This window comes from Triticum urartu, chromosome 5A (genome assembly GCF_056163025.1).
Source record: "Triticum urartu cultivar PI428250 chromosome 5A, HENAU_Tu73, whole genome shotgun sequence".
In the NCBI taxonomy this organism is placed as follows: domain Eukaryota; kingdom Viridiplantae; phylum Streptophyta; class Magnoliopsida; order Poales; family Poaceae; genus Triticum; species Triticum urartu.
Genome location: NC_141877.1, coordinates 532,425,621 through 532,451,973, shown reverse-complemented (window position 1 = coordinate 532,451,973; position 26,353 = coordinate 532,425,621). Strand labels below are relative to the sequence as shown.

Below are 26,353 nucleotides of genomic sequence, written 5' to 3'. Positions count from 1 at the left end.
AGTTGGGATCATGAAGTGCATATTGCTCAAATGCCCTCTCAAATTTCTCAACATTGTCTAGCATTACAAATGTAGAGTTCCATCTAGTAGCGACATCAATATTAATCAAACCTTTGCTCGCTACCTTGCTTAGCTGCACACACTTCTTAAATACATCCAGTCTAGTTGGGGAGGCTCTAACAAACTTGATAGCATGGCGAATTCTGTTTACAGGATGGCACATTATCTTTAGCCCATCTTGAACCACAAGATTAACAATGTGAGCCACACACCTCATGTGAAGATATTGACTTCTTGCATGTGTGCAGCCCCTATTAGTCAAAGATCTCTTCATGTAGGCTAAGCAGGTGTCATTAGAACTCGCATTATCTACTGTAATAGTGCACACTTGTTCAATGCCCCACTCAATCAGTAATTTTTCTAACGATTTCCCAATATCGTCCCCTTTGTGTCCATCTACCAAGACAAAGCTAATAATTTTTTTCCTAAGGTTCCACGAAGAATCGATGAAATGTGCAGTAAGAACCATGTAGCTTTGCTATCTTTTTGATGTCCATGTATCAGTGGTGAGGCAAACAGTTTGACGTGAATCGATGAAATACTTTCTAAGCATAGCTTTCTCAGTTTCATAAAGAGCAATGATATCTCTATACATAGTGGTCCTAGATGGCACATTGAACCTAGGGCAAGCTTTAGACATGAAGAACCTAAATCCTTCTTTCTCTGCAAATATGAACGGAAGCTCATCTATCACTATCATGCGAGCAAATGCTTCTCTAACTTCTTTCTCATTGTATTGCCAAGGAACCACAGAATTGCCATCAGCACAAACTTGGTAGGTAAGCTCGGTCTGATTGCTACCGATGTGGGCAGGATTCTTTTTGCAAATCTTCAAATGGTTTACTAAAGAAGCAGTACCTGCCGATGTGGATTTGCAGCCTAATATAGCACTACAATAGTTGCAGTTTGCATGATCTGGATCATCGTTCTGAATTGTGAAGTGTGCCCATGCCTTTGACCTCTTGTTCCTTTTCTTGCTAACACTGTCAGGGGTAACATCAGGTTGTGTTTCAGGTATGGAACCATGACTAGCAGCATAACCAGCACCAAGATTGACACTATCGGACACCTGAAGAAATAAGTTAGGTAGTTCCCATTCAGATTAGTACTAACAACAGAACCAACAGCGGAAAGTAATGAAATAATTGTTTAGTAGCAAACACACACTACTGCAACTGAATGGAAGTGCTTGTTTTTCTCAGCCACTAGCCCACTACTAGTTACAACTGCAGCCGAACTAGCAAATGTTTTTTTTTCTCAGCCACTACTACTGCAAGTCTGCAACCAAACTGAACCAACTAATGTATGTATCATGAGATCAGGGAGATGCTATGCTACTGAACAAGTATCCAACCAGATCGAACTAAAGGTCAAAGAATGGGCTTACCATGATGGCGTCCACGGCTCGTGTTGCTCCGTGGAAGCGTGCGTTGGCAAGCACGATGGAGGACGGAGCCGCGGAGGTCAGCGAGTCTGCGACTCAACAACATGGAGGAAAGAGGGCGGAGCCAGAGGTCAGCGGCGATGCGGAGGACGGATGGCGGAGGTCAGCGTCGCCGGTGTGCGCGATGGAGGACGGAAGGCGGAGATGGACGGAGGCACGGAGCTTCGCCTGCTGGGGGGTGGAGCCGCGGAGGGGGCAGATGGATGCGCCGGAGTATGACCTAGCTAAGCTAGGGCGCCGCCGCCGCCACCCATATTCTGCTCTGCACGGTTGGCCTCTCTCGGTCTCTCTCCTCTGCGTCAGGGACTGGGGGTGTCGCTTGTGAGTTGCCCTAGGGCAATTGGGCTAGGTTGAAGGAATAAAGGAGAAGGCCCAGTTTGGCTGGCCGACTGGACTTGTAATTTTTTTATGTTGCTGGGCTTTCGGTTTAGTTCAGTTTAACCAAATTTTTTCGGTTTCAAACCGAAAAAACCGAATTGAGTATGGTTTTCGATTTTGTAAACTGAAACCATAACCAAAACCTGAAAAAACTGAATTTTCGGTTCGGTTTAGTTTTTTCGGTTTGGTTTTTGGTTTTTGGTTCGGTTTTGCACAGGGTGACCCGGGGCCCACGCACCATTAATCAAGATGTGATGGAGAGTGGCAATAGTGATCGCCCGCCAGGCGGCGGGGCTATTGCCATGACCCCATGATCAAGCCCGCGTCATCAGAAGCACGGCTACAGTAATCAGCAGTCGGCAAGACCCGCCCGCGGCGGACGCGGCCTGTCGGCTCCGTACCAGGCCAGTCAGCGGGGCCCGCCAGCCGGTAGGCCCCAGCGGTAGGCAGAGAAGACGGAGGCCAGAGGCGCTGACAGCTGGGCCCACGTCCAGCCGGATTCCCATTGTACCCCTGGGGGGTAGGCCTATATAAACCCCCGAGGGCACCCATGCAAAGGGTTGGAACCCATTAGCTCTAGACCAGATCATATAGAAGGGAGAGAGCTAGCCTTGCCCTCTCCTACCTCCAAGAAAACATCTCAAGGAGCAACCGTGTAAACACTTTACCATAGTGATCATGCGGAGACCCCGCAGAGCAGCAGTAGGGGTATTATCTCCTCGGAGAGCCCTGAAGCTGGGTAAGATTCGTCGGCCTGCATGTCTTCGCCTCATCCCGTTTCCAGGCACCGGCGACGTTATACTCGCCCCCACCATGATAAGCCATCCTTTGGCATATGTCGCACCAAACCCCCGACAGGTATCTCAATACCTAGTTCAATCTTGTTGCCGGCAAGTCTCTTTACTCGTTATGTAATACATCATCTCGCAACTAACTCATTAGTTGCAATGCTTGCAAGGCTTGTGTGATGTGCATTACCAAGAGGGCCCAGAGATACCTCTCCGACAATCGGAGTGACAAATCCTAATCTCGAAATATGCCAACCCAACATTTACCTTTGGAGACACCTGTAGAGCTCCTTTATAATCACCCAGTTACGTTGTGACGTTTGGTAGCACACAAAGTGTTCCTCCGACAAACGGGAGTTGCATAATCTCATAGTCATAGGAACATTTATAAGTCATGAAGAAAGCAATAGCAACATACTAAACAATCGGGTGCTAAGCTAATGGAATGGGTCATGTCAATCACATCATTCTCATAATAATGTGATCCCGTTAATCAAATGACAACACATGTCTATGGTTAGGAAACATAACCATCTTTGATTAACGAGCTAGTCAAGTAGAGGCATACTAGTGACGTTTAGTTTGTCTATGTATTCACACAAGTATTATGTTTCCGGATAATACAATTCTAGCATGAATAATAAACATTTATCATGATATAAGGAAATAAAATAATAACATTATTATTGCCTCTAGGGCATATTTCCTTCACTACTCTCTTCTTCTGATGCAAGATGGAGGTTACCAGAAGCGTAGTCTTCGATAGGACTAGCTATCCCCCTCTTATTCTGGCATTCTGCAGTTCAGTCCACATATGCTACCCCCTTTTCCATTTGAAACCAATGCATACATATGTAGTGTAGCTCCTTGCTTGCGAGTACTTTGGATGAGTACTCACAGTTGCTTTGCTCCCCCCTTTTTCCCCTTTCTATATCCGATTGTTGCGACCAGACGATGGAGTCCAGGAGCCAGACGCCACCGTCGATGACGACTGCTACTACTCTGGAGGTGCCTACTACTACGTGCAGGCCGCTGACGACGACCAGGAGTAGTTTACGAGGATCCCAGGCAGGAGGCCTGTGCCTCTTTCGATATATATCCCAGTTTATGCTAGCCTTCTTAAGGCAAACTTGTTTAACTTATGTCTGTACTCAGATATTGTTGCTTCCGCTGACTCGTCTATGATCGAACTCTTGTATTCGAGCCCTCGAGGCCCCTGGCTTATAATATGATGCTTGTATGACTTATTTTATTTGTAGAGTTGTGTTGTGATATCTTCCCGTGAGTCCCTGATCTTGATCGTACACGTTTGCGTGTATGATTAGTGTACGATTGAATCGGGGGCGTCACAAGTTGGTATCAGAGCAACAAGAATAAGTATTGTGTCTGATATCAGAATAGATCATTAGGCAGGTGGCCTGTGAATTACATAAGAAGTCAAGCGTGAGGAATAAATTTGACAACAGGGTGTACAGGAGAGTCAGGTTTCGATCATGTGGAACTGTGGGTTATGGGCCCACCATGTGGGTTAAAAGTAGGAGGAGCGGTGACATCTTGCATGGTCATGATAGCAAGGCATGTCAGAGGATATCCTATCGATTATGTCGGCAACAACGTCGGTACCAAGGGCGAGGGACGAAGAGAACCATTTTCCTGCTCGTTGAATGAGGCGGACCAATAGGCAAAGTTCTTGTCCATCGGCGGCTACTGGAATGTCATCAACAATAGTAACAGGGTCTTGCTGACGGATTTGTAGATTGAGGTGTTTACATAAGAAGTGAATCTTTACTGCTTAGATTATATAGATCACCAGAAAGGTTAAACAAAAGAATGGAAAGGAAAAGGTGATCATCAGATTAAACAGAACAATGGAAAGGAAAATGTGTTTAAACACATATTTCAGGGGTATATCCTTCCCAAGGACAAGCAGAGCATGATATCCATGACAGGATATAATGTAGAAAACTCTTTAGGTATGGGGAGAGAAATTTCATGACAATACCCATGCAACGGTGTTTCGATAATTGAGCAAGAAACATATAGCATTGGGCTTTAAATGTAAAAGGGGGTAGCATATGTGGACTGAACTGCAGAATGCCAGAATAAGAGGGGGATAGCTACTCCTATCGAAGAATACACTTCTGGTAACCTCCATCTTGCAGCAGAAGAAGAGAGTAGATGGTAAGTTAACCAAGTATTATCGCATAGCATAATCCTACCCGGTGATCCAACCAAGTTCTCGAAGACATGCTTCGAGCTTTTGTAATTTCCTTCGGGAAGAAATGGGAGGAATCTCTTCCGTATGCCGAGTTCTCTTATAATAATAGCTATCAAGCTAGTCTGAAGATGTCCCCCTTCGAAGTGTTATATGGACGAAAGTGTCGGAGCCCTATGAACTGGTCAGAAACTGGGGAACGTCCACTCTTCGGTCCGGATATTATCCAATATGCCGAAGAACAAGTCCGCATTATTCGCGAGAATCTCAAGACTGCTCGGTCACGTCAGAAAAGTCAGTATGACCGTCATCATAAAGACATGGCCTATCAACCTGGCGAAAAGGCTTATCTTCGAGTTACACCAATGAAGGGTGCTCACCGCTTAGGGATCAAGGGCAAGATATCTCCTCGCTATATTGGCCCATTCACTATTCTCGAAAGGCGTGGAAAAGTGGCATATCAATTGGAGCTTCCGCCGAACCTTTCTCAGGTTCACGATGTGTTCCACGTGCCACAGCTCCACCGTTGCTTCAAGGATTCAATCCGAGTAGTGGATCATGAAGTGCTCGAATTGCAACAGGACCTCTCCTCTACTCTGGAGGTGCCTACTACTACGTGAAGGCCGCTGACGATGACCAGGAGTAGTTTAGGAGGATCCCAGGCAGGAGGCCTGCGCCTCTTTCGATATGTATCCCAGTTTGTGCTAGCCTTCTTAAGGCAAACTTGTTTAACTTATGTCTGTACTCAAATATTGTTGCTTCTGCTGACTCGTCTATGATCGAGCTCTTATATTCGAGCCCTCGAGGCCCCTGGCTTGTAATATGATGCTTGTATGACTTATTTTATTTGTACAGTTGTGTTGTGATATCTTCCCGTGAGTCCCTGATCTTGATCATACACGTTTGCGTGTATGATTAGTGTACGATTGAATCGGGAACGTCACAAACATTCAGATCCGTGTGTACTTCGCAAATTTTATGTCATACTATAGATGTTGCTACCATGCTCCACTTGGAGCGATTCCAAACGGCTGCTCCACTATACGTATCCGGTTTGCTACTCAGAGTCATCTGGATTGGTGTTAAAGCTTGCATCGACGTAACCCTTTATGTCGAACTCTTTATCGCCTCCATAACCGAGAAACTCTACTCAGAGGCATCCAGATTAGTGTTAAAGCTTGCACCGATGTAACCGAAAAACATTTCCCTCAAGTGGATGACCTAAGGTTTATCAATCCGTGAGAGGTGTAGGATGAAGATGGTCTGTCTCAAACGACCCTGCAACCAAATACAAGAAATCTCTTGTGTCCCCAACACACCCAATACAATGGCAAATTGTATAGGTGCGCCAGTTCGGCAAAGAGATGGTGATATAAGTGTAATATTGATGGTAGAAATATATTTTTATAATCTAAATAAATAAAAACAGCAAGGTAGCAAATAGTAAACGGGCACAAAAATGGTATTGCAATGCTTGAAAATGAGGCCTAGGGTCCGTACTTTCACTAGTGCAACCTCTCAACAATGCTAATATAATTGGATCATATAACCGTCCCTCAACGTGCAACAAAGAATCATTCCAAAGTTCCTATCTAGTGGAGAACATGCGACAGAATTGTTTGTAGGGTATGAAACCACCTCAAAGCTATTCTTTCCGATCAATCTGTCCTAGAGTTCGTACTAAAATAACACAAAGCTATTCTTTCCGATCGATCTAACCAAGAGTTCATACTAAAATAACACCAAAGCAAATTCAGATTCATAATATTCAATCCAATACAAAGAACTTCAAAGAGTGCCCCAAGATTTCTATCGGAGAAACAAGGACAAGAACGTGCATCAACCCCTATGCATAGATTATCCCAATGTCACCTCGGGAATCCACGAGTTGAGTGCCAAAACATATATCAAGTGAATCCATACGATACCCCATTGTCACCACGAGTATTCAATTGCAAGACATATATCAAGTGTTCTCAAATCCATAAAAGTATTCAATCCGATAACAACGAAATCTCAAAGGGAAGAACTCAATTCATCACATCAAGATAGAGAGAGGAAAACACCATATGATCCGACTATATTAACAAAGCCCGCGATACATCAAGATCGTGACATCTCAAGAACACAAGGGAGAGAGATTAAACACATAGCTACTGGTACAAACCCTCAGCCCCGAGGGTGGACTACTCCCTCCTCATCGTGGTGGCCGCTGGGATGATGAATATGGCCACCGGAGATGATTCCCCCCTCCGGCAGGGTGCCGGAACGGGGTCTAGATTGGTTTTCGGTGGCTATAGAGCCTTCTGGCGGTAGAACTTCTAATCTAGGTTAACCCCGAGGGTTTATGGAATTTTCGGGAATTTATAGGGTAAAGAGGGGGTTAGGGAGGCCACCGAGGTGGGCACAACCCACCTGGGCGCACCTGGGTGAAGGAAATATGCCCTAGAGGCAATAATAAAGTTATTATTTATTTCCTTATATCATGATAAATGTTTATTATTCATGCTAGAATTGTATTAACCGGAAACTTAGTACATGTGTGAATACATAGACAAATAGAGTGTCACTAGTATGCCTCTACTTGACTAGCTTGTTGAATCAAGGATGGTTAAGTTTCCTAGCCATAGACATGAGTTGTCATTTTATTAACGGGATCACATCATTAGAGAATGATGTGATTGACTTTACCCATTCCGTTAGCTTAGCACGATGATCGTTTAGTTTGTTGCTACTGCTTTCTTCATGACTTATACATGTTCCTCTAACTATGAGTATGCAATTGCCGAATACCGGAGGAACACTTTGTGTGCTACCAAACGTCACAACGTAACTGGGTGATTATAAAGGTGCTCTACAAGTGTCTCCGATGGTACTTGTTGATTTGGCATAGATCGAGATTAGGATTTGTCACTCCGATTGTCGGAGAGGTATCTCTGGGCCCTCTCAATAATGCACATCACTATAAGCCTTGCAAGCAATGTGACTAATGAGTTAGTTGCGGGGTGATGCATTATGGAACGAGTAAAGAGACTTGCCGATAACGAGATTAAACTAGGTATTGAGATACCGACGATCAAATCTCGGGCAAGTAACATACCAGTGACAAAGGGAGCAACATATGTTGTTATGTGGTTTGACCGATAAAGATCTTCGTAGAATATGTGGGAGCCAATATGAGCATCTAGGTTCCGCTATTTGTTATTGACTGGAGATGAGTCTCGGTCATGTCTACATAGTTCTCGAACTCGTAGGGTCCGCACGCTTAACGTTCGGTGACGATCAGTATTATGGGTTTAGGTGTTTTGATGTACCGAAGGTTGTTTGGAGTCCTGGATGAGATCAGGGACATGACGAGGAGTCTCGAAATGTTCGAGACGTAAAGGTCGATATATTAGAAGGCTATATTCGGACATCGGAAAGGTTCTGAGTGGTTCGGATATTTATCGGAGTACCGGAGAGTTACGGGAATTCGCCGGGGAGTATATGGGCCTTATTGGGCTTTAGGGGAGAGAGAAAGGGGCTGCCTAGGGCAGCCCCCCCAAGGCCTAGTCCGAATTGGACTAGGGGGAGGGGCGGCGCCCCCTCCTTCCTTCTCTTCTCTCTTCCCCATCCTTCTCTCCTACTCCTACTACTTGGAAGGGGGGAATCCTACTCCCGGTGGGAGTAGGACTCCCCAGGGCGCGCCATAGTAGAGGGCCGGCCCTCCCCCTCCTCCACTCCATTATATACAGGGGAGGGTGCACCCCATGGACACACAAGTTGATCATTGATCTCTTAGCCGTGTGCGGTGCCCCCCTCCACCATAATCCACCTCGGTCATATCGTAGCGGTGCTTAGGCGAAGCTCTGTTCCAGTAGCATCATCATCACCATCATCACGCCGTCGTGCTGACGAAGCTCTCCCTCGACACTCTGCTGGATCGTGAGTTTGTGGGACGTCACCGAGCCGAACGTGTACAGATCACGGAGGTGCCGTACTTTCGGTACTAGGATCGGTCAATTGTGAAGACGTACGACTACATCAACCGCGTTGTCACAACGCTTCCACTTACGGTCTATGAGGGTACGTGGAAAACACTCTCCCCTCGCGTTGCTATGCATAACCATGATCTTGCGTGTGCGTAGGAAATTTTTGAAATTACTGCGTTCCCCAACAGTGGCATCCGAGCCAAGTCTATGCATAGATGTTATATGCACGAGTAGAACACAAAAGAGTTGCGGGCGTGGGTATATACATATTGCTTTCCGTCACTAGTTGATTCTTGATTCAGCGGCATTGTTGGATGAAGCGTCTCAGACCGACATTACGCGTACGCTTACGCGAGACTGGTTCTACGGACGTGCTTCGCACACAGGTGGCTGGTGGGTGTCAGTTTCTCCAACTTTAGTTGAATCGGATTCAATGAACAGGGTTCTTTCTGAAGATCAATAAGCAATCACTATACCGCGTTGTGGTTTTTGATACGTAGGTAAGAACGGTTCTTGCTCAAGCCCGTAGCAGCCACGTAAAACTTGCAACAACAAAGTAGAGGACGTCTAACTTGTTTTTGCAGGGCATGTTGTGATGTGATATGGTCAAGACGTGATAAGATATAAATTGTTGTATGAAACGATCATGTTTTGTTAAATTTATCGGCAACTGGCAGAAGCCTTGTGGTTGTCTCTTTATTTCATAAGATGCAAGTGCCATGTAATTGCTTTACTTTATCGCTATGCGATAGCAATAGTTGCAAAATCAATTGTTGACGAGATGACCATGTGAAGACCCATTGATAGAGATCATGGTGTCATGCCGGTGACGATAGAGATCATGACGGTACTTTGGAGATGGAAGATGAACTCAAACTACAAGTGGTGCTCCCAATCTTTGATGAGCTACATCAACCTTGAGCATCCCACACAAGTTCAACTACATGATCAAGTTCAGCACCACCACCCAAGGTATGTTATTCCATCTTAGAGAAGCTTTACCCCAAGTCATGGGTCAAAGCAACTCAACAAGATGCGAATACATCAAATGCTTAAACGAAAAATGGTAACCCCATTTTGAGCTTAAACGATGGGTATGACATATGATCAAGTGTGTTCTCACTTGACTCCTCAGTCAATATACTCTAACATAGATGACTTTGTCGCCGACCAATTCTAGATGAAGTTCTCTAGTGTTTATATGTATTCTTGCATATTTGTTTCCCTTCATCTAGATTTCTTTTATTTTTCTTTGTTTTGTTCTACATTCCCAGCATCCAATTCATTGCAAATCTTTGTGAGATCTTATTTTCCTAGTGAGCTGAGATGACAATTGTTATTTCTCTATGTTGAACTCAGACACGCCGGTTTGTCTTTTTCGGTCAAACCGAACCAATTTGGTGCCACTGAAGGAAAAAACTCGGTGTAACCGATTTCAATGCTGAGAAGACAATTTGCCTCTTGCATCCTGCATAATTGATCCAGCTCCACTCGATGATTCTTGTTCTCTACCAGCATCACACTCTATATGCTGCTTTGCTCTGTGGCTCAAGGACCAAACCTATTTTGACTCAAAATCTAGAAGATCCCTTCTTGGAAATTGATGTCAAAGGGGGAGAGAGAGATCACATCAAAGCTTATTCCCTTCAATAGGGGAGAGTACTTTAAATGGGGGAATACTTAATCATATCAATCAGAGAGAGACCCCGGATGCTTGGTGTTCAAGAGGAGAGAAGTCACATGTCTTTAAAGGGGAAAGACATGTCGATTTATTATTTGTTTTTCTCTGATTTTCTGTTCCCTATTTTCTCCCATTATCAAATATAAGATTCAGGGGGAGAAAGACATCTAAGGGAAGGAAATCTTTGAATTCATTACATATCTTTTCCTTGGACACATGTCTATATCTAATGGGAGTACCTAGTACTCACTCTCCACATGTCATCCAAATCTTAGTACTCTTGTGGCTCTTTGATTTGCTCTGTCTAGTAGTTGTACCTGTGTTATCTAACCTTGTTTACTCAGGTTCATCTCTTCCTAAGCCAGCTCAAGACCACAAGGTAAGTATATGCATCACACTCATGTGCATGAAGAATTCTTGCTACTGTACATATTGCAAGAAGGAATCATGAACATGAAGTTACAATTCCTATATCCACTTCATTTGCTCTGATGCATATAGCCAATATAAATGTAACACATTGCTTGCTCTGTCATGTTTATGCATTCACATGCTCTTGCTTTCCATATTGACATGATTGCATACATGTAGGAGGAGTCTATGCATATTACATGTCTTTCCAAGACTTTACTTGTTATTCTCTATATCTCTATCTAAAGCTTTGACGTATGTTGTCATCAATTAGCAAAAGGGGGAGATTGAAAGCACAAGTGCTCCCTGGGTGGTTTTGGTAATTAATGTCAAACATATCTCTTATTGGACTAATGTTTTTATCTAGTATATTTTAGATAAGTTCAACAGTTGGAGTGGCGTGTACAAAAGGATGTGGAACCCCTTCAAGATGCTAAGGACAAAGAACTGGCTCAAACTCAAAAGCTCGAGGCTCTACATTTTCAGTTTAGTGATCCAAGATCACATTGAGTCCTTAGAAAAGCCAATACTATTAAAAAAGGATGAGGTGTTGTTTAATGGCTTGCTTGCTCAAAATGCTTAGTGATATGCTCCAAAGCCCTCAACCACTTTCTCATATCCACATATGTCCCAAACCAAAAGTCAAACTCGGCCCCATCGATTTGATCCATCCGGCGCCATCGAGTTCACTTGACATAGCCACTGCCAGAAACCCTAATCAGTTCGGTCTCGCCAATGGGATCTCGGTCTCACCGAGATGGGATTGCAAACTCTCTGATGCCTATTGCAATATTTCAGTCCCACCGAGATGAGCAACCGGTCCCACCGAGTTTGCCTGACCAACTCTCTGTTTTGCTTATTACCAAAATCGGTCTCACCGAGTTTGTGTAATCGGTCAAACCGAGATGAGGTTTTACCCTAACCCTAGCACATCAGTCCCACCGAGTTGATCATATCGGTCCCACCAAAATGCCTAACGGTCACACTTTGAACTAAATCGGTCTGGCCGAGTTTCATTATTCGGTCCCACCGAGTTTTGTGATTTGTGTGTAACGGTTAGATTTTATGTGGAGGCTATATATACCCCTCCAACCACTCTTCATTCATGGAGAGAGCCATCAGAACATGCCTACACTTCCAACATTCATTTTCTGAGAAAGAACCACCTAATCATGTGTTGAAACCAAGATATTCCATTTCAACCATATGAATCTTGATCTCTAGCCTTCTCCAAGTTGCTTTCCACTCAAATCTTCTTTCCACAAAATCCAAATCAGTGAGAGAGGGGTGAGTGTTGGGGAGATTATCATTTGAAGCACAAGAGAAAGGAGTTCATCATCAACACACCACGTATTACCTTTTGAAGAGTGGTGTCCCCTAGATTGGTTTGGTGTCACTTGGAAGGCTCCGTCGGGATTGTGGAGTTGAACCAAGGAGTTTATACGGGCAAGGAGATCGCCTACTTTGTGAAGATCTACCCTAGTGAGGCAAGTTCTTCGTGGACGATGGCCATGGTGGGATAGACAAAGTTGCTTGTTCGTGGACCCTTCATGGGTGGAGCCCTCCGTGGACTCGCGCAACTGTTATCCTCCATGGACAATCGCCTCCCCTGCTGCCACCGTAACCACACCACCCCCGCAGGAGAAACCCTAACCCTAGCACAGGAAGTTGATCACCAGGCGGTCGCCTCCCTATCGCCTTAGTTTTCTGCTACGTGGTGGACCCTCAATAGACTCAATTTCTTTATCCGATGTAATATGTACAATTCGAAAGGGGCCTCAACACTTCTTTGGAACCCCTTCTTTTTTAATGAATTATGATCATTGAAATGAGGTGTATATCTCGTCACAAAAAGGAAAAAAAGAAATGAGGAGTACATCATGCACCATGAGCGTCAGTTAATTACCATCTCTTCCAAGCAGCCTCACTGAACCAACCAGTAAACCTGTCGCTCGCTTTTGTTGGTTCGTTGGCTGCCGACACAGGCAGCTAGATATACCAACGTCGTGGTCGTACACAAGTGCTGCAGACCAGTACGCACGCACTATGTGCGTCAAGTCAGATCAGTCACGAGCAAGTTTGCATGCATGCATGCAAGCCCGGTGCACAGCCGGCCGCGTACTCTACACACGCGTCGTGACTACTAGCTGTGCCCATACCGGCCGTGGCCACTAGCGCAATCTTGTACTCTACACACCAGTACACGTGCGCGTGCGCACCACACGTACACACCAGTTGCCGGCTGGCGTGCGTACGGCGTACCTCTCGGCTCGTCCGTTCGTACGCACGACGCAGTACGATTTCACAATCACGACGGGGTATCCAGCACGTACGTACTGCCACACTAGCACCAAGGGACTTTCGGCAGGAATCTTTGCGTGCGGAACTACTCTGCATATACGACATTCACTGGTACGTACGGTGGGTAATCAAATGGTTGTGCGGTGCAGCACTCTGCATGCATGGATGCATGCGACATTCACCACGTGACGTGCCAGGTGCCACCGGCCAAGGCCGGCCCTGCATGCATGCATGCTACGCGGCAGGTCTGTGCGAGATGGATGCAGCCGTGCACGGGATGTCGTCGCCAATGCGGTGGAAAAGGTTCAAATCTGCAAGCAGCCGGGCCGGGCGTGCTGCCGCTGCCTGCCGTGTAGGCCAGAAGAAAATAGGAACTGTGGCCTGAGGGCTCACCAGAGCGCGAGAACGGCCGAGCCTCGACGCTGGTGGTAATTAAACTGACTGACCTGGGTGTATGCATGGCCCTGGAGATCGTGCGTGGCAAGTGATTGACCAAGCCCTTTGATTGAATCCTGCATTGCTCGCAGATGTCCGCTGCTCTCGCCCAGAGAATGCTTGTCTCGTCTCTCCAAGACGCAGAGCATGGCCGTATCCATTTGGAGCGGGGGGCGTACACCGGCCCATCTTCTTGCCTCGCCATGCCAACACAAATCCGCGCCATTTCTTTTGAGTTTCACCGCCGTACATCAAGTCTGGTCTACTTCTGCGATTTGAAAACAGTGGCGACCAGCCGTGTCCTACTTCTGCTCTCTCTCTCTCTCTCTCTGCGCGATCCCGACCAAGTGTGAAGTGTCCAGAAGCTACATGTAACACTGCACTCGCCACTGTTTTCTGATTTGGGCTGGGCTGAACCTGCACCACACGGCTCTCTAGCCTGACGTGCCATTGCAGATTAGCCCTGGTTTATAAGTCCTACGACTTTTTTAGTCTCAACTTATAAGTTTCAAGTCCCTAAAAAGTTGAGTTAAATACACCACATGTGCACTAATTTGTCCGATGCGATCAGTTTGGTGCCTAAACTTGAAAAATACACAAAAATGATGACGTAACTTGTTTAGGCGTTCAAATACGGTGCCTCTGGGCGTATGCCGTCGTATCAAGTGCCCGGGTGGCATGCCAGCGTGTCGTTGGTCCACATATCAGTTGTTGCGGGCGCGTTGTGAGTTGTGTGTAGTTTTTTTTTATTTTTACATAAACAAAAATGCCTATGAACTTTAGTTAATTCTTGGAAAAAATCGTTACGGACACTGGACACTGCATGCACACTGTTTTTTCTACGGGACGCGCTTGTACGGTGCCTCTGGGCCGTCGTATCAAGTGCCCGGGTGGCATGCCAGCGTGTCGCTGGTCCACATATCTGTTGTTGCGGGTGCGTTGTGAGTTGAGTTGTGTGTAGTTTTTTATTTTTACAGAAACAGAAATGCCTATGAATTTTAGTTAATTCTTGGAAAAAAATCGTTACGGACACTGCACACTGCATGCACACTGTTTTTTCTACGGGACGCGCCTGTACGGTGCCTCTGGGCGTATGCCGTCGTATCAAGTACCCGGGTGGCATGTCAGCGTGTCACTGGTCCACATATCAGTTGTTGCGGGCGCGTTGTGAGTTGTGTGTAGTTTTTTATTTTTATAGAAACAGAAATGCCTATGAACTTTAGTTAATTCTTGGAAAAAATAGTTACGAACACTGGACACTGCATGCACACTGTTTTTCTACGGGACGCGCTTGTATGGTGCCTCTGGGCGTATGCCGTCGTATCAAGTGCCCGGGTGGCATGCCAGCGTGTCGCTGGTCCACATATCAGTTGTTGCGGGCGTGTTGTGAGTTGTGTGTAGTTTTTTATTTTTACAGGAACAGAAATGCCTATGAACTTTAGTTAATTCTTGGAAAAAATCGTTACGGACACTGGACACTGCATGCACACTGTTTTTTCTACGGGACGCGCCTGTACGGTGCCTCTGGACGTATGCCGTCGTATCAAGTGCCTGGGTGGCATGCCAGCGTGTCGCTGGTCCACATATCAGTTGTTGCGGGCGCGTTGTGAGTTGTGTGTAGTTTTTTATTTTTACAAAAACAGAAATGCCTATGAACTTTAATTAATTCTTGGAAAAAATCGTTACGGACACTGGACCCTGCATGCACACTGTTTTTTCTACGGGACGTACGGTGCCTCTAGGCGTATGCGTCGTATCAAGTGCCCGGGTGGAACTTTAGTTAATTCTTGGAAAAAATCGAAACATAAACACAAGTTAGCATGAAGGGAATTCGACCCACGGACCTGCTGGTTGCCTATCAAACAGGCGCACCAAGAGGCCACACTTTGGTTTACGTTTAAATGTTAGCTAGCAACTTATATGCATGATTCCATGTATCGCTTTGCCCATGTTTTCTACAGTTTTTTTGAAGTACTGCTTCGGGGTTTTTTGAGCAAATTTTCTGTTTAATTTTCATGATACATAAATTTTCCCATATGAAAAAATAAAATAATTATCAATATGCAATTATTGTTTATTTTACATCTTTATTCTATTTTCATTATTGTGTACAATAATTATCAACATGTATTAAATATTATTGTGTGACAATAATAATTTCTAGAACTGTACTAACATATTAAGCGGGTTTGTAGAAATTTAAGAATAATATTACACAATATTATTTTAATATGCATTCAACAATTTCAAGAAACATGGTGAGCATTTTCTAAAATAATATGAAAATGAAAAATGAATGTGAACGTGAACGTTTTTTTCAGAAAATGCTCACTGTGTTTTTAATATAAGTTCAACTTTTTAATTCCACATCAATTTTAGAAAAAAAAATCATTTTTATCTCTTCAAAGTACACAGTGATGGAAATAGAATAGAGATATAAAATAAAAAAAGTTCATATTAATAATTGTTTTATTTTTTCATATGGAAAAAATTATGTATCATGAAAACTAAATAGAAACTTCACTTGAAGAAAAATAAGATAGTAACTTGAAAATAAATAGAAATAGAATTACTTCAGTAGAAGCATGTGCAGAGCGGTACGTGCAATCATCTATATAAATTGTTGGCTGATAATTAAGAGTAAACCAGACCGTGGCCGCCTGGTCCGCTCGATTGTCAGGCGACGAGGATGTTCCATGTTCGAATTCCCCACACGCTCGCTTTCTGATATTTTTTATGAGTATTAATTAAAATCAAGGGGTATTTTTACGAGAATTAATTAAAATCTGAGGGCATTCTTGTAAAAAACAGAACGCGTCGCGCCTGCAACCACTGACATGTGGCCTGGCAACACGCTGGCATGCCACGCGGTCACTCGATACGGCAGCATACGTCCAGAGGCACCGTATTTGAACACCCAGACAAGTCACGACACCATTTTTATGTATTTTTTAAGTTTAGACACTAAACTGACCAAGCCGGACAAGTTAGGGCACATGTAGTGTATTTAACTCTAAAAAATTTCTATCTGTTTGGTTCCTGAGACTTATAGGTCTCTAGAAGACCATATTACAACTGTAAGTCCCTTCTTGAGAGTCTTATTTCATAAGTCTCAAATGCTCACTTTAAGTCCCTATAAGTCCCTCCTGTTTGATTTAGATGGGACTTATAGGGACTTTTTTAAGTCCTTAAACCAATAAGTCTCTGAAAACAAACACCCTCTTAAACCAATAAATTCCTGGAAACAAACACCCTCTAAACGCATACATACCTACTCCGGCCTGAATGCGCACGACCGCGGACCAAAACTCTGTTTAATTAGATCGATCGGCAGCACGTACGGAGAGCAACACGAAAGAAGAAACCCCAACCACACCGAGCTGCCTGCTGCCTGCTGCTACAACTACAAGGACCTGAGTAGCTATGGATAGATCCCCACGTACGCACGCACGGGAGAAAAGCTGGTGAATAATTAAGCTATAAGCTTTCGACAACATGTAATGGGATGATGCGGGCCTAAAAGCGCATGAACCGGACGTGCCATCTACCCGCAGCGACACAACGTACGTGGACCAAAAACCATCCACATGACCTGCAGATAGATCCGCACCAGACAACGTTCGATTCGCTCGAAACAATTGGATTTCCTTGTGTAGCTAGCCTGCCTCGGCAACGCGTTGAGCACACGTCTCGTTACACATATATTCTCTCGCGATCGAGTAGAGACAGGCAGGTGATGTGCGGAACATCGTCATCAGCAACAAAAGGAAAAAAAAATCTAGCTAACTCAGCACACGTTCCTTTTCCTGCGTGTCACATTTCTACTGCCACTTGACGTTCGACTACGACTACGTGTCTCTGTCATTGCCATGTCAGCAACATCCAGCTCATTACTCACCCCCAACGTAAGACCACACACACCAGCAGATGGTAGAAAATCACCGACCTGTTTTGTCCCATTAATTGACAAAAGGCAGGCATGTAAAAAAAAAGTATACGAGAAACAAACTTTCCAACCATCGAAAAGCGGATGAAATGGCTTGTTCCGAATAAAGCAGTGCATTATAAGCCGGCGGCCGCTCTCAATCCATCCAAAAGGGGTTAAATGGACCTAAAGTGGTGGATTATAAACCAGCAGCCAGCAGCAGCTTGTCGAGTTTTCTAAGGCCCAGTGGATGGAGCAGATGAACCACTAGGAAGCAGAAATCGGAAAAAACATGGCGTCGTCGTTCCCCCTTGTTGCCTTGCCAACCCGAAAGAGAAAGGAAAGGGTAGAAAGGAAGCCGTAGATTCGATTTTCGTGCCCTGTCCGTGCGTCTGTCTCCTCCATGCATCAACCTGGCTAGGTTAGCCAGCTTAGCTCAGCTACTCTCGGACATAAACATCAGATCACGGCGCCCTAACCTGTCACTTCCGGTCCATTAGTGCAAGCTACATCTCACCCATGATGTAAAAGGCCTCGTCTTCTCACCATGATGTCTAGATGCCATCCAATTTTAACGATCTACCATTGCCTGACCAGTTCGTAGCAATGTGATGTTGATTCAGTATATGTTTATTTTTTCAGGAAACTAAGTTCGTTCTCGAGTATGTTTCCTTTAGTACGACTCCCTTTGTTCATTAATGTAAGGCGTTTTGGCAGTTCAATACACCAGTAAACAGAGGTACTCCCTCTGTAAATTAATATAAGAGCGTTTAGATTACTAGTTTAGTGATCTAAACACTCGTATATTAGTTTACAGAGGGAGTACTACTTAAGTGGTTATGTTTCTGGAAATGCAATGCTTTCCCTCACCTACTGGGCTTGCATCTGATGATGTAGTACTCCATTTGATACCCCGGCCAACAGCAAGATGCCTCAAACGCCACTGCTTAATACGGTATCCAAGGTGACATTTCCCTCTTATTTACTGCTCTTTCTTAATGTGCGTATTGAGGTAGTAGTTCCACCAGACCCATTAAAACTTTTCGCCGTGTAACCGTAATAATAGATAAAAGTTCGGTTCGTTTCCAGTGTGGATCGATTATCGCCAAGTTAACAATGTATGACCAGTGCATCATCATCATGATTCAAAATGTGCGGCCCTTTTATATTCTAGGCAAAAGAAGATATTACTAGTAGTGGTGACTCTGGAAATGGATGCTTTCTTTCCCGTCGCCTGCTGCTGGGCCAACGGCAAGGTGCCTGAAAGGCTTAAACGCAGTAGTATATAATGTGGCATTTCCCTCCAGCTTAATTATTAGTGCTCTTTTGGGAGGTGCTAATTGGGAGGGATAGTCCCACCAGATCCACCAGAAAACTTTTGGGTGAGTAACAGTTTTGTAATGGCGGCGCTCATTGGTTTTGTTTCCAGTGGCAACTTAACAAATGCATGATCATTCCATCACAGCACTATATGGATCAGTGCATCATCAGTTCATCACGATGCAATAATGTACTGTTAGGAATATTTTCTATTTTTTTTGTTTTATTCACTGAGGACCACATGCTTGGTGGTGCATGCAACTACCCAAGAGCTGTCTTGTGCCCGTCCTACCTTTCATCCCTGGTATAGTAAAAGCAGAAGAAAAGAGAAAGGTGGCGGTGAACGGTGAGTGAGGAGCCCATCAGGATCCGCCATGCATGCATGTGCCCAAGGACACCAAATACCTTTGGAAGATTGTACGTACGTGCTAAATGGACTGTGTGCTCTACTGTAAAGCATCGCGTAGCCGCGTACATTTCGGAAGATTACTTGGTACTAGTTGCACTGTTACAGGCACGACCGTATCATCACAACAGTCAACAAAAGCGTTGGATCACGCGGCTCGAAACAAAGCAGCCTCGTGACCGGTACCGTATACGTTGGGCGGCAAAGCAGAGGCCGATTTGTGTGGACCTGCCGAAGACGGGCCCGCGTGATCGATCGACGGCCAGGGCCCGGCGACTTGTTTCATTTCCGGCCGAATTCTGGACTACCGGGGGGGAGGATCAATGACCTGGATCACATGTGGCAAGGGCCCCCTCGCTCTTCAATCATCTGTCACAAATGACCTGTAAGTGAGTGAGTGCGTTTCATCTGGTGTGATGGGTGGGAAAGTGTGCATGTTCCACAGCCCATAAAAGGACAATAATCCACTCCACTCTTGTGACTTGTCCCTCCTCTGCTGCCTACTCGTACCAAGTGTTTGCATAGGTGACAAGGCTTGCAAGTGAACTTGCCAAATGGCATGGGGCCGATGCACGGTTTTGCCAAAATGGTATTTTTGGCGTGCATGATAGTAAAAAGATTTTCAGGCGATCAATGGTGCTTGCTTATGCATGCATGCATGTATGCTGGACCAGTGATCGGGTGCTGGCAGTAGGCTGCTACAGGTACACACCCGTTGCGTGAAAATGAATCGTGGAGTCGGCCATGTTCAGCAGCAGTAGCCAGTGTACGATACCCAGTGTGAGAGACTGACACGATCGGTCAAGCTGCACACTGTGATGTAGTAATACTACTAGCTTGTGCTACCAGACCTCTAGGGGATGTCAGGATGGATAGACAGATAGATTAGTCAGTAGAGGCTCACTGATCAGCTTCAGCAAATCCAGATCCAGAAGACACGGCACACCCGGCCCAGCTCGGCGAAAATATGACACACACAGAGAAAACAACAGGCTAAGTTCAGTTAACCAGCAGCTGTACACAAAACAAACAACCAACCAACGGCACCAATTCAATCATATCTTCTTCTATACGAATAAACACAACAAGAACAAACGACCCAAAAAATTCCGGTGACCGACAGCCAGGGCGATTAGTTACCCATCTACTATATCCTACGGTCGATCAAGCCCGCCGATCGGCCTCTGGGTCAAGTACCCTATAATACTACAACTGAAAGAGTCGCTCCCCCGGCGATGCCGCCACCGTCAGGCTCCCCATATGTGACCATGCCCCATTGTATCCCTCGGTGCGTCAGGGACCGCCATGTCCGCAACACGTCTGTACACCGACGATTCAGCAGGATGCAGCTCTTCTACCAGCAGTTCTGAAGCCTGGCAGCATGACCATCGATTTCTTCTTTTTACGCGATGCGGTGTATGGAAACCCCTCACGCAGCTCGGCGCCGTGAAGCCCCATTGCTTAGCTCAAGGATTGGCTGCCATTGCTGCTGTGCTGCTGAGATGCACAGGTAGCCGAGTGCCTCATCTTGATTCACACCACAGTTTCCTTGCTCCTTCTCCGGTATGGCCTGAACAGATGGCCGGCCATCCAATCCTCAACGCCTATTATTCTCAATTCAACAAGGTGAGGTATCATCATGTCTGAGCCTGCCTCGGACCTGCTCGGCATCAAAGGATGGAGAGTGCATCAGCTGAAAGCCTGCCACCAAAATCGAGCCACGGCCATGCACACTACAGTTCCGATCTGAATCACCAGGGTCAGTTTTCTTTGCACTGACATAGGCCTGTGTCCAATTGTAGCAGCAAACACAGACCATGCAAGCTACGGAACACTACTGCCACTCTCTCCGGCGACTCGAGCTTTCTCCTCCTCAGCGCGAAGGTTGAGCTCCTTATAAGTATTCGAGGAAGCAGCAGTGAAGGTCTCCATCGCTTCAAAAATATTCCTCAGGCTCGACTGCAGACTGCTATTTTCGGCTTGGGGGCCTGCGCCATGTAGCACCTGCGCGGACAAGGACACGCCTGTCTGATCAGAAACCAGGACAAGCTTCTTGTTCTTTGCTTCCAGAGCCTTGCGCATTGCCTGCTCATCCTTTTCCATCACTCTCAGGCCCCTGTCCATACCTTTGTTAGCCATCATACCCTGCCTTTGCTGTGACCTGTGCTTCTCCCAGAGGTGGAGAACGTTGGACGCAAAGGCTTGCATTGCCTTGACGACGTCCTTCTCGGATATCCTCGCCACACCGGCTGCCCAGCTATTACATATCACAAAGATGGGCGGTGCACCTAACCGGCCAGGAGAAAATGGAGGGACACCGTCATCCGTTTCCTCGGGCACATACTCAACTCCTTTCCGCAGCCAGTCATTTAACGTAGTAACATAGTTCTTTTGAGCGTTAACCCATCCGGCAAAACAGGTAGTCCAGTCCAATAGCTGAAGCTCTAGATGCTTGATCAAGTCCATGTGATCTTCACCAAACCTTGCACCATCTATCATGGAGTCTATGTTTTTAGCTTGGGATATGGCATGCAGCTGGATCTGATGGCATTCTAACATAACGTCCCACATCCGCATCAGCCTGGATAAAAGTATTTCATACAATCAGTTCCAATATCACAGACCAACATGTGTGTAAATAAAAACTATAAAGAAAGATGCATAGGTGCTAACTGAACAACACACCACCATAGATGTCAACAGTCAACTAAATCTTGCAATGCATTACATGGACAAAAAGCTGTGAACAAATGACTGAATCCTGATGCATGAAAAAATAAATAAACAAACATATAACCTGATAAGAACATGCAATGGAAAAGACTGTCCTGTTTGAGAAAAGATATAATACTACAAGGATTGACACAACAAAAGCATTTTAGTTACTGAAACCTTGTGCTACATACTTTTTCTAACTGCTCATTGCTCACTGTTAATTGCGTGCCTTACTATCACCTCACTTGCATTAACAATATTGCAAGGTAGTGCAGAGAAAGGATTTATAAATCTACTAATTTGCATATGTGAAAACATTCAAGGTAACATAAACATGTAGCTAGACATTCCAGATGTGATATTCTAACATGTAAAAGAAGGAGGAAACAGATAGGGGTATGTGCAGGTTACTGCTGTTTTAAGGGAGAGCTGCATACCCTTGAATGAGCTCACATGTTTGTGGCCATAACTCATCATCCCTTAGCTTACTGATCTTGCCTGAGATAGTGTTCACAACCTGAATAGCTATGCTTATCCTTGTTGATAACTTCCTTATTTCCTTCTCAGTGGCTATGATCTTTTCAGTTTCTGCACCTTTTTCATCTAACATTTGCAGGTCCTGGCGTTTCCTGTCGTACTTAAGCCTTTCCTCCTCTTCAGCCTGTAATGCACCCGAAGAAACTGAGTCCAGTGAATCTAATATTGGATCAATGGGTGCAGAATGATAAGAAAAACATTTGACCCATATGCATCACAAAAGAAAGCATTGTGTGCATGACAGAGCGGGGGACTAGAAGCAATGCGGCCAAAGTTTCGAAACGTAGATACCATCAAACAAAAAGAAAAAAAACAATTTTTTAGAGGCCACCCCCACGTCATTTCAATAAGCATCAAAGAACCAACCATTTATTTATACATCGAAGAACAAAATAGTATTAAAGTGGACCTCATTCATAGCATATTTATTGATTTATTAAAAAGTAACAGTTAAGTACATGATGCGTAATTTTAGCCGCAATAACTAAATACGTGCTACCCCTTACAAAATAAGATGGAAACTTCTAATTATAATCAGCCAGTAGCATAGACAATAGACAAATCCGAAACTTTCACATACTGTACTTGGACTCTGTAGTCTAAATTTTCACACTGGGAATCACATTGCCAAAAAAAAGTAGCCTCACGACTCACAATGTTCCTGAGAAATTCAAATATGTAAAAGGAGAATTCTATACCTTAACTTCCTGAAGAAGCTTCCTTTCCCACATGTATAGTTTTTGCAGCGTCGAGGAAAGGTTGCCACATCCCATCGCCTTGTCCTCTTCAAACCGCAGGAACTCCTCCTCCATTGTCGGAATCCCACAAAACATCATCGCAGATACTGGATTGGCAATTGGGTAAAACTTAGCAAACATGTTTAGAAACTACAAAAGAACAAGACACCGTTTGACAGCAGAGGTGAGACAATTCACCAACCTTTGAAACCAGAACCTTTCTGGTAGTAAGGCATCTTGCCAACCTCAAGCATCTTGGACACCTCGCCGGCTGAACTGGAGGCACGCTCGAACTGAGCCTTGATCTCGAGCACCACCTCATTGTCATCAACATACGTCTTCTCTGAACCTGTGGGCGGCAGGCCAGCAACATGTTGACGTGCCTGTTCTCCGACAACACTCTTCTCCACTACATGAACATCATCCAAGCTGCTCCCACTACTACTTGGCACCGACGACTTGGAGTCACGGGGCAGTTCATCCCCAGTACTGCTCCGACCTTCCTCCTTTGCCGCCTTCCCTTTCCCAGTGTGCCCATTCAACGGGTGCTTGTCATCGCCATAAGCTTCCTTGACTACCTCCATGTCCTCATCCTCCAAATCGGGGATGCCCTCCTCCTCGCGCACATCTTTGGAACTCCTGCTGGGAGTGTATGGCGCTGGAGCAGCAGTTGGCTGGTCATAGTAGCTCCCATAGGTCTCAAATGGGTTCAAGAAATCCCAAGTAGACACACTCGGCGGAGATGGAGGCGGTGGTGGCACAGCTTCCTCGCGGGAGGAGGATGGCATATCTGCCGGAGGTGGAGCAGCAGCACCGCCGTAGTAACCACCATAGGCATACTGGTTATAGGAACTCTGCGGCGGGGAGGCATACCCATTGTACCCGCGCGGGGGTGGCTGCGCGCCGCCGTCACCATAATAGTGGACTCTGGCATCACTGGCCTGAGGGCGTTGCTCGTATGCTGCGGACGGCGGAGGGGGCTGTCCCCGCGCATAGCTGGTATTGAAGAAGGTCTGAACCGTAGCATCACTGGCCTCCGGCCGTTGCTCAAAAGATACGGACGGCGGCGGGGACTGGCCGCGCGCATAGCTGATGTTGAAGAAGGTCTGGACGGTGGCGTCGGTGGCCTCTGGGCGGTGCTGGTGTGAAACGGACGGCGGTGGGGGCTGGCTGCGGGCATAGTTCATGTTGAAGAAGCTCTGGCCATAGCCACCAATGCCGCCGTAGCCAGGTGGGTCATATCCACCACTGCTAGGTGGCGGTGGTCCCATGCTGCTGTATCCCTGTCCATTGCCTCCGGCGCCCCCCATGCCACCATAGCCCGGGTCATAGCCGCCGGGCCCTCCCATGCTGCCGTAGTCAGGTGGAGCGGGGTATCCACCATACCCGTACCCCGGAGGAGCACCATACGACGGCGGCGGGCCGTACGCGGAGGAGCCATACGGCGGCGGCCTCTGGCCCGGGTCCCCGGCGGAGCGAACGATCTCGGGCCGGCGCTGGCCCGGGTCGGCCTCGTCGTCGGAGTGGAACTTGATGTGGCCGTCCTCGGAATCGGAGTCCCCGTCGGAGTGGAAGTGGATGTGCTCGTCATCGGGGTTGATGCGGACCTGCTTGGCGGCGGGCGGCGGCGCCTGGCCGTTGGAGGAGGAGGCGATTGCGGGGTTGTTGGCGGGCGAGGCGGCGGGCAGGCCGTCCCCCTTGCGGTTGCCGGGGGGCAGGTGGAGCGTGGGCTCGGGCGGCGGCGGGGGCAGCGTCTGGACGCCGCGGACGAAGTCGTGCAGCGCGACGCCGACCCTGCCGAGCGAGTCGGCGTAGGCGCGGTGCGCGTCGGCGAGCGTGTAGCGGTGGCGGATGGCGAGCGCCAGCAGCTCGGAGCGCTCCCGGCAGTGCCTCACCGCCTTCTCCTCCTCCAGCTTGGACTGGCCGCACCCCATCGGCGCGGCGCGGAGCAGAGGAGCCTCGAAAGCTGAAGTCTTTTTATTCCCCTTGGGTCAGAGGCTGCGCGGCGGCCGCATGTCGGCGGCGAATCTAGCGGCGCGGGGAGCGGGGCGGGGGAGCGGGGCAGATCTGGGCTGGAGAGGCGAGCAGGGGGAGGTGGAGGAGGAGGGGACGGTGTGGAGGGGACTGGAGGCGAGGCCGGGAATCTTGGCCTTTTTGCTGGCGCGGGCGCGCGTGCCAGCGGGGGGCGGCTCGTCGCGACGCGGCCTGAGCCTGAGCCTGAGCCTGCACCTCGTGGCAGCAGCGGTGAAAAACCCAAGCGGATGGAGCAGGGCGGCCGAGGCGGGCGCGCCCGACCGAGCAACGGCGGCGCGGGAGGCGGCCGAGGCAGGGGAGAAAGGAAAGTGGAGTGGAGGACGGAAGGGTGGAGGCTACTGTATCAGTGGAGTCGGGGGGCTATGGTTGTGGGATGGCAGGAGCGGAGCACGAGGCGGCATCGGGGGATGGAGAGAGGGAGGGAGGCTGGGCTTGCTCTTTCGGTGGTGCGGCGGTTTTACCCAAGCCCAACGCGCACACACACGCGCAAAGACAGGGGAAAAAAGATGAAATTTCGACGACGACGGTGAGGACTGGGGAGGGAGGAGAGAGCGCCGCGGTGGTGGAGGTGGTGGTGGGGCTATGGGCGGGGGGACATCCGTACATTGACGCCTGTCGCCGGCGTGGAGGACGGAGGGAGGGGGGCTGGATTTATTTGGGTGGGGGTGCCCTCGCCCGCTCCTCCTCCCCCGCTCTTTATAATCTCTCTATCTCTCTATTGTTTGCCAGGTACGTAATTAGCTCCAAAGTTTGTTTGTTTGGGCGGCGGCGGCGGCGACGTGGCATGTCACCGGCGAGTTTGCGAGGCTGACCCTTGGTGGCTTGCGCTTTCAGTTTTTTTCGGCGCGGCTGTTTGCGCACGGGTGAGGGGTGGAGTTTTGTACTGGCGCAGTTGAGTGCCGTGCCGTGCCATGGGTACTCGCGGACGTTTCTTTTTTCTTTTCTTTTTAGGATCGGCTTGGGACGTTTCCAGTTCTAGACTTCTAGGTGAAGGT

The 26,353-nt window shown here is 47.0% G+C and overlaps 2 protein-coding genes across 2 annotated transcripts; both read right to left on the bottom strand.

The window, feature by feature from the left end:
- Nucleotides 1-538: 538 nt before the first annotated feature.
- LOC147972554 (zinc finger BED domain-containing protein DAYSLEEPER-like) lies at nt 539-13,833 on the bottom strand. Its single transcript, XM_087524379.1, has 2 exons — nt 13,696-13,833; nt 539-1,129 (listed from the first exon to the last, which is right to left on the bottom strand). Exons 1-2 carry the CDS (start codon nt 13,831-13,833, stop codon nt 539-541), a joined length of 729 nt encoding a protein of 242 aa, XP_087380505.1.
- Nucleotides 13,834-20,316: 6,483 nt separating this feature from the next.
- Nucleotides 20,317-26,024, bottom strand: LOC125510324 (uncharacterized). The gene is made up of 4 exons (XM_048675479.2): nt 23,527-26,024; nt 23,286-23,431; nt 22,488-22,711; nt 20,317-21,916 (listed from the first exon to the last, which is right to left on the bottom strand). Exons 1-4 carry the CDS (start codon nt 25,256-25,258, stop codon nt 21,160-21,162), a joined length of 2,859 nt encoding a protein of 952 aa, XP_048531436.1. The 5' UTR covers nt 25,259-26,024; the 3' UTR covers nt 20,317-21,159.
- Between the last annotated feature and the right edge of the window lie 329 nt (nt 26,025-26,353).

Coding starts and splice junctions, on each gene's coding strand:
- LOC147972554 (XM_087524379.1), bottom strand. CDS start 13,833: ATGCTCTGCGTCTTGGAGAGACGAGACAAGCATTCTCTGGGCGAGAGC. Junction 1,130..13,695: donor AGGGCCATGCATACACCCAG/GTCAGTCAGTTT, acceptor TTATTTCTTCAG/GTGTCCGATAGTGTCAATCT.
- LOC125510324 (XM_048675479.2), bottom strand. CDS start 25,258: ATGGGGTGCGGCCAGTCCAAGCTGGAGGAGGAGAAGGCGGTGAGGCAC. Junction 22,712..23,285: donor AGCTTCTTCAGGAAGTTAAG/GTATAGAATTCT, acceptor GGTGCATTACAG/GCTGAAGAGGAGGAAAGGCT. Junction 21,917..22,487: donor ACATGTGAGCTCATTCAAGG/GTATGCAGCTCT, acceptor ACTTTTATCCAG/GCTGATGCGGATGTGGGACG.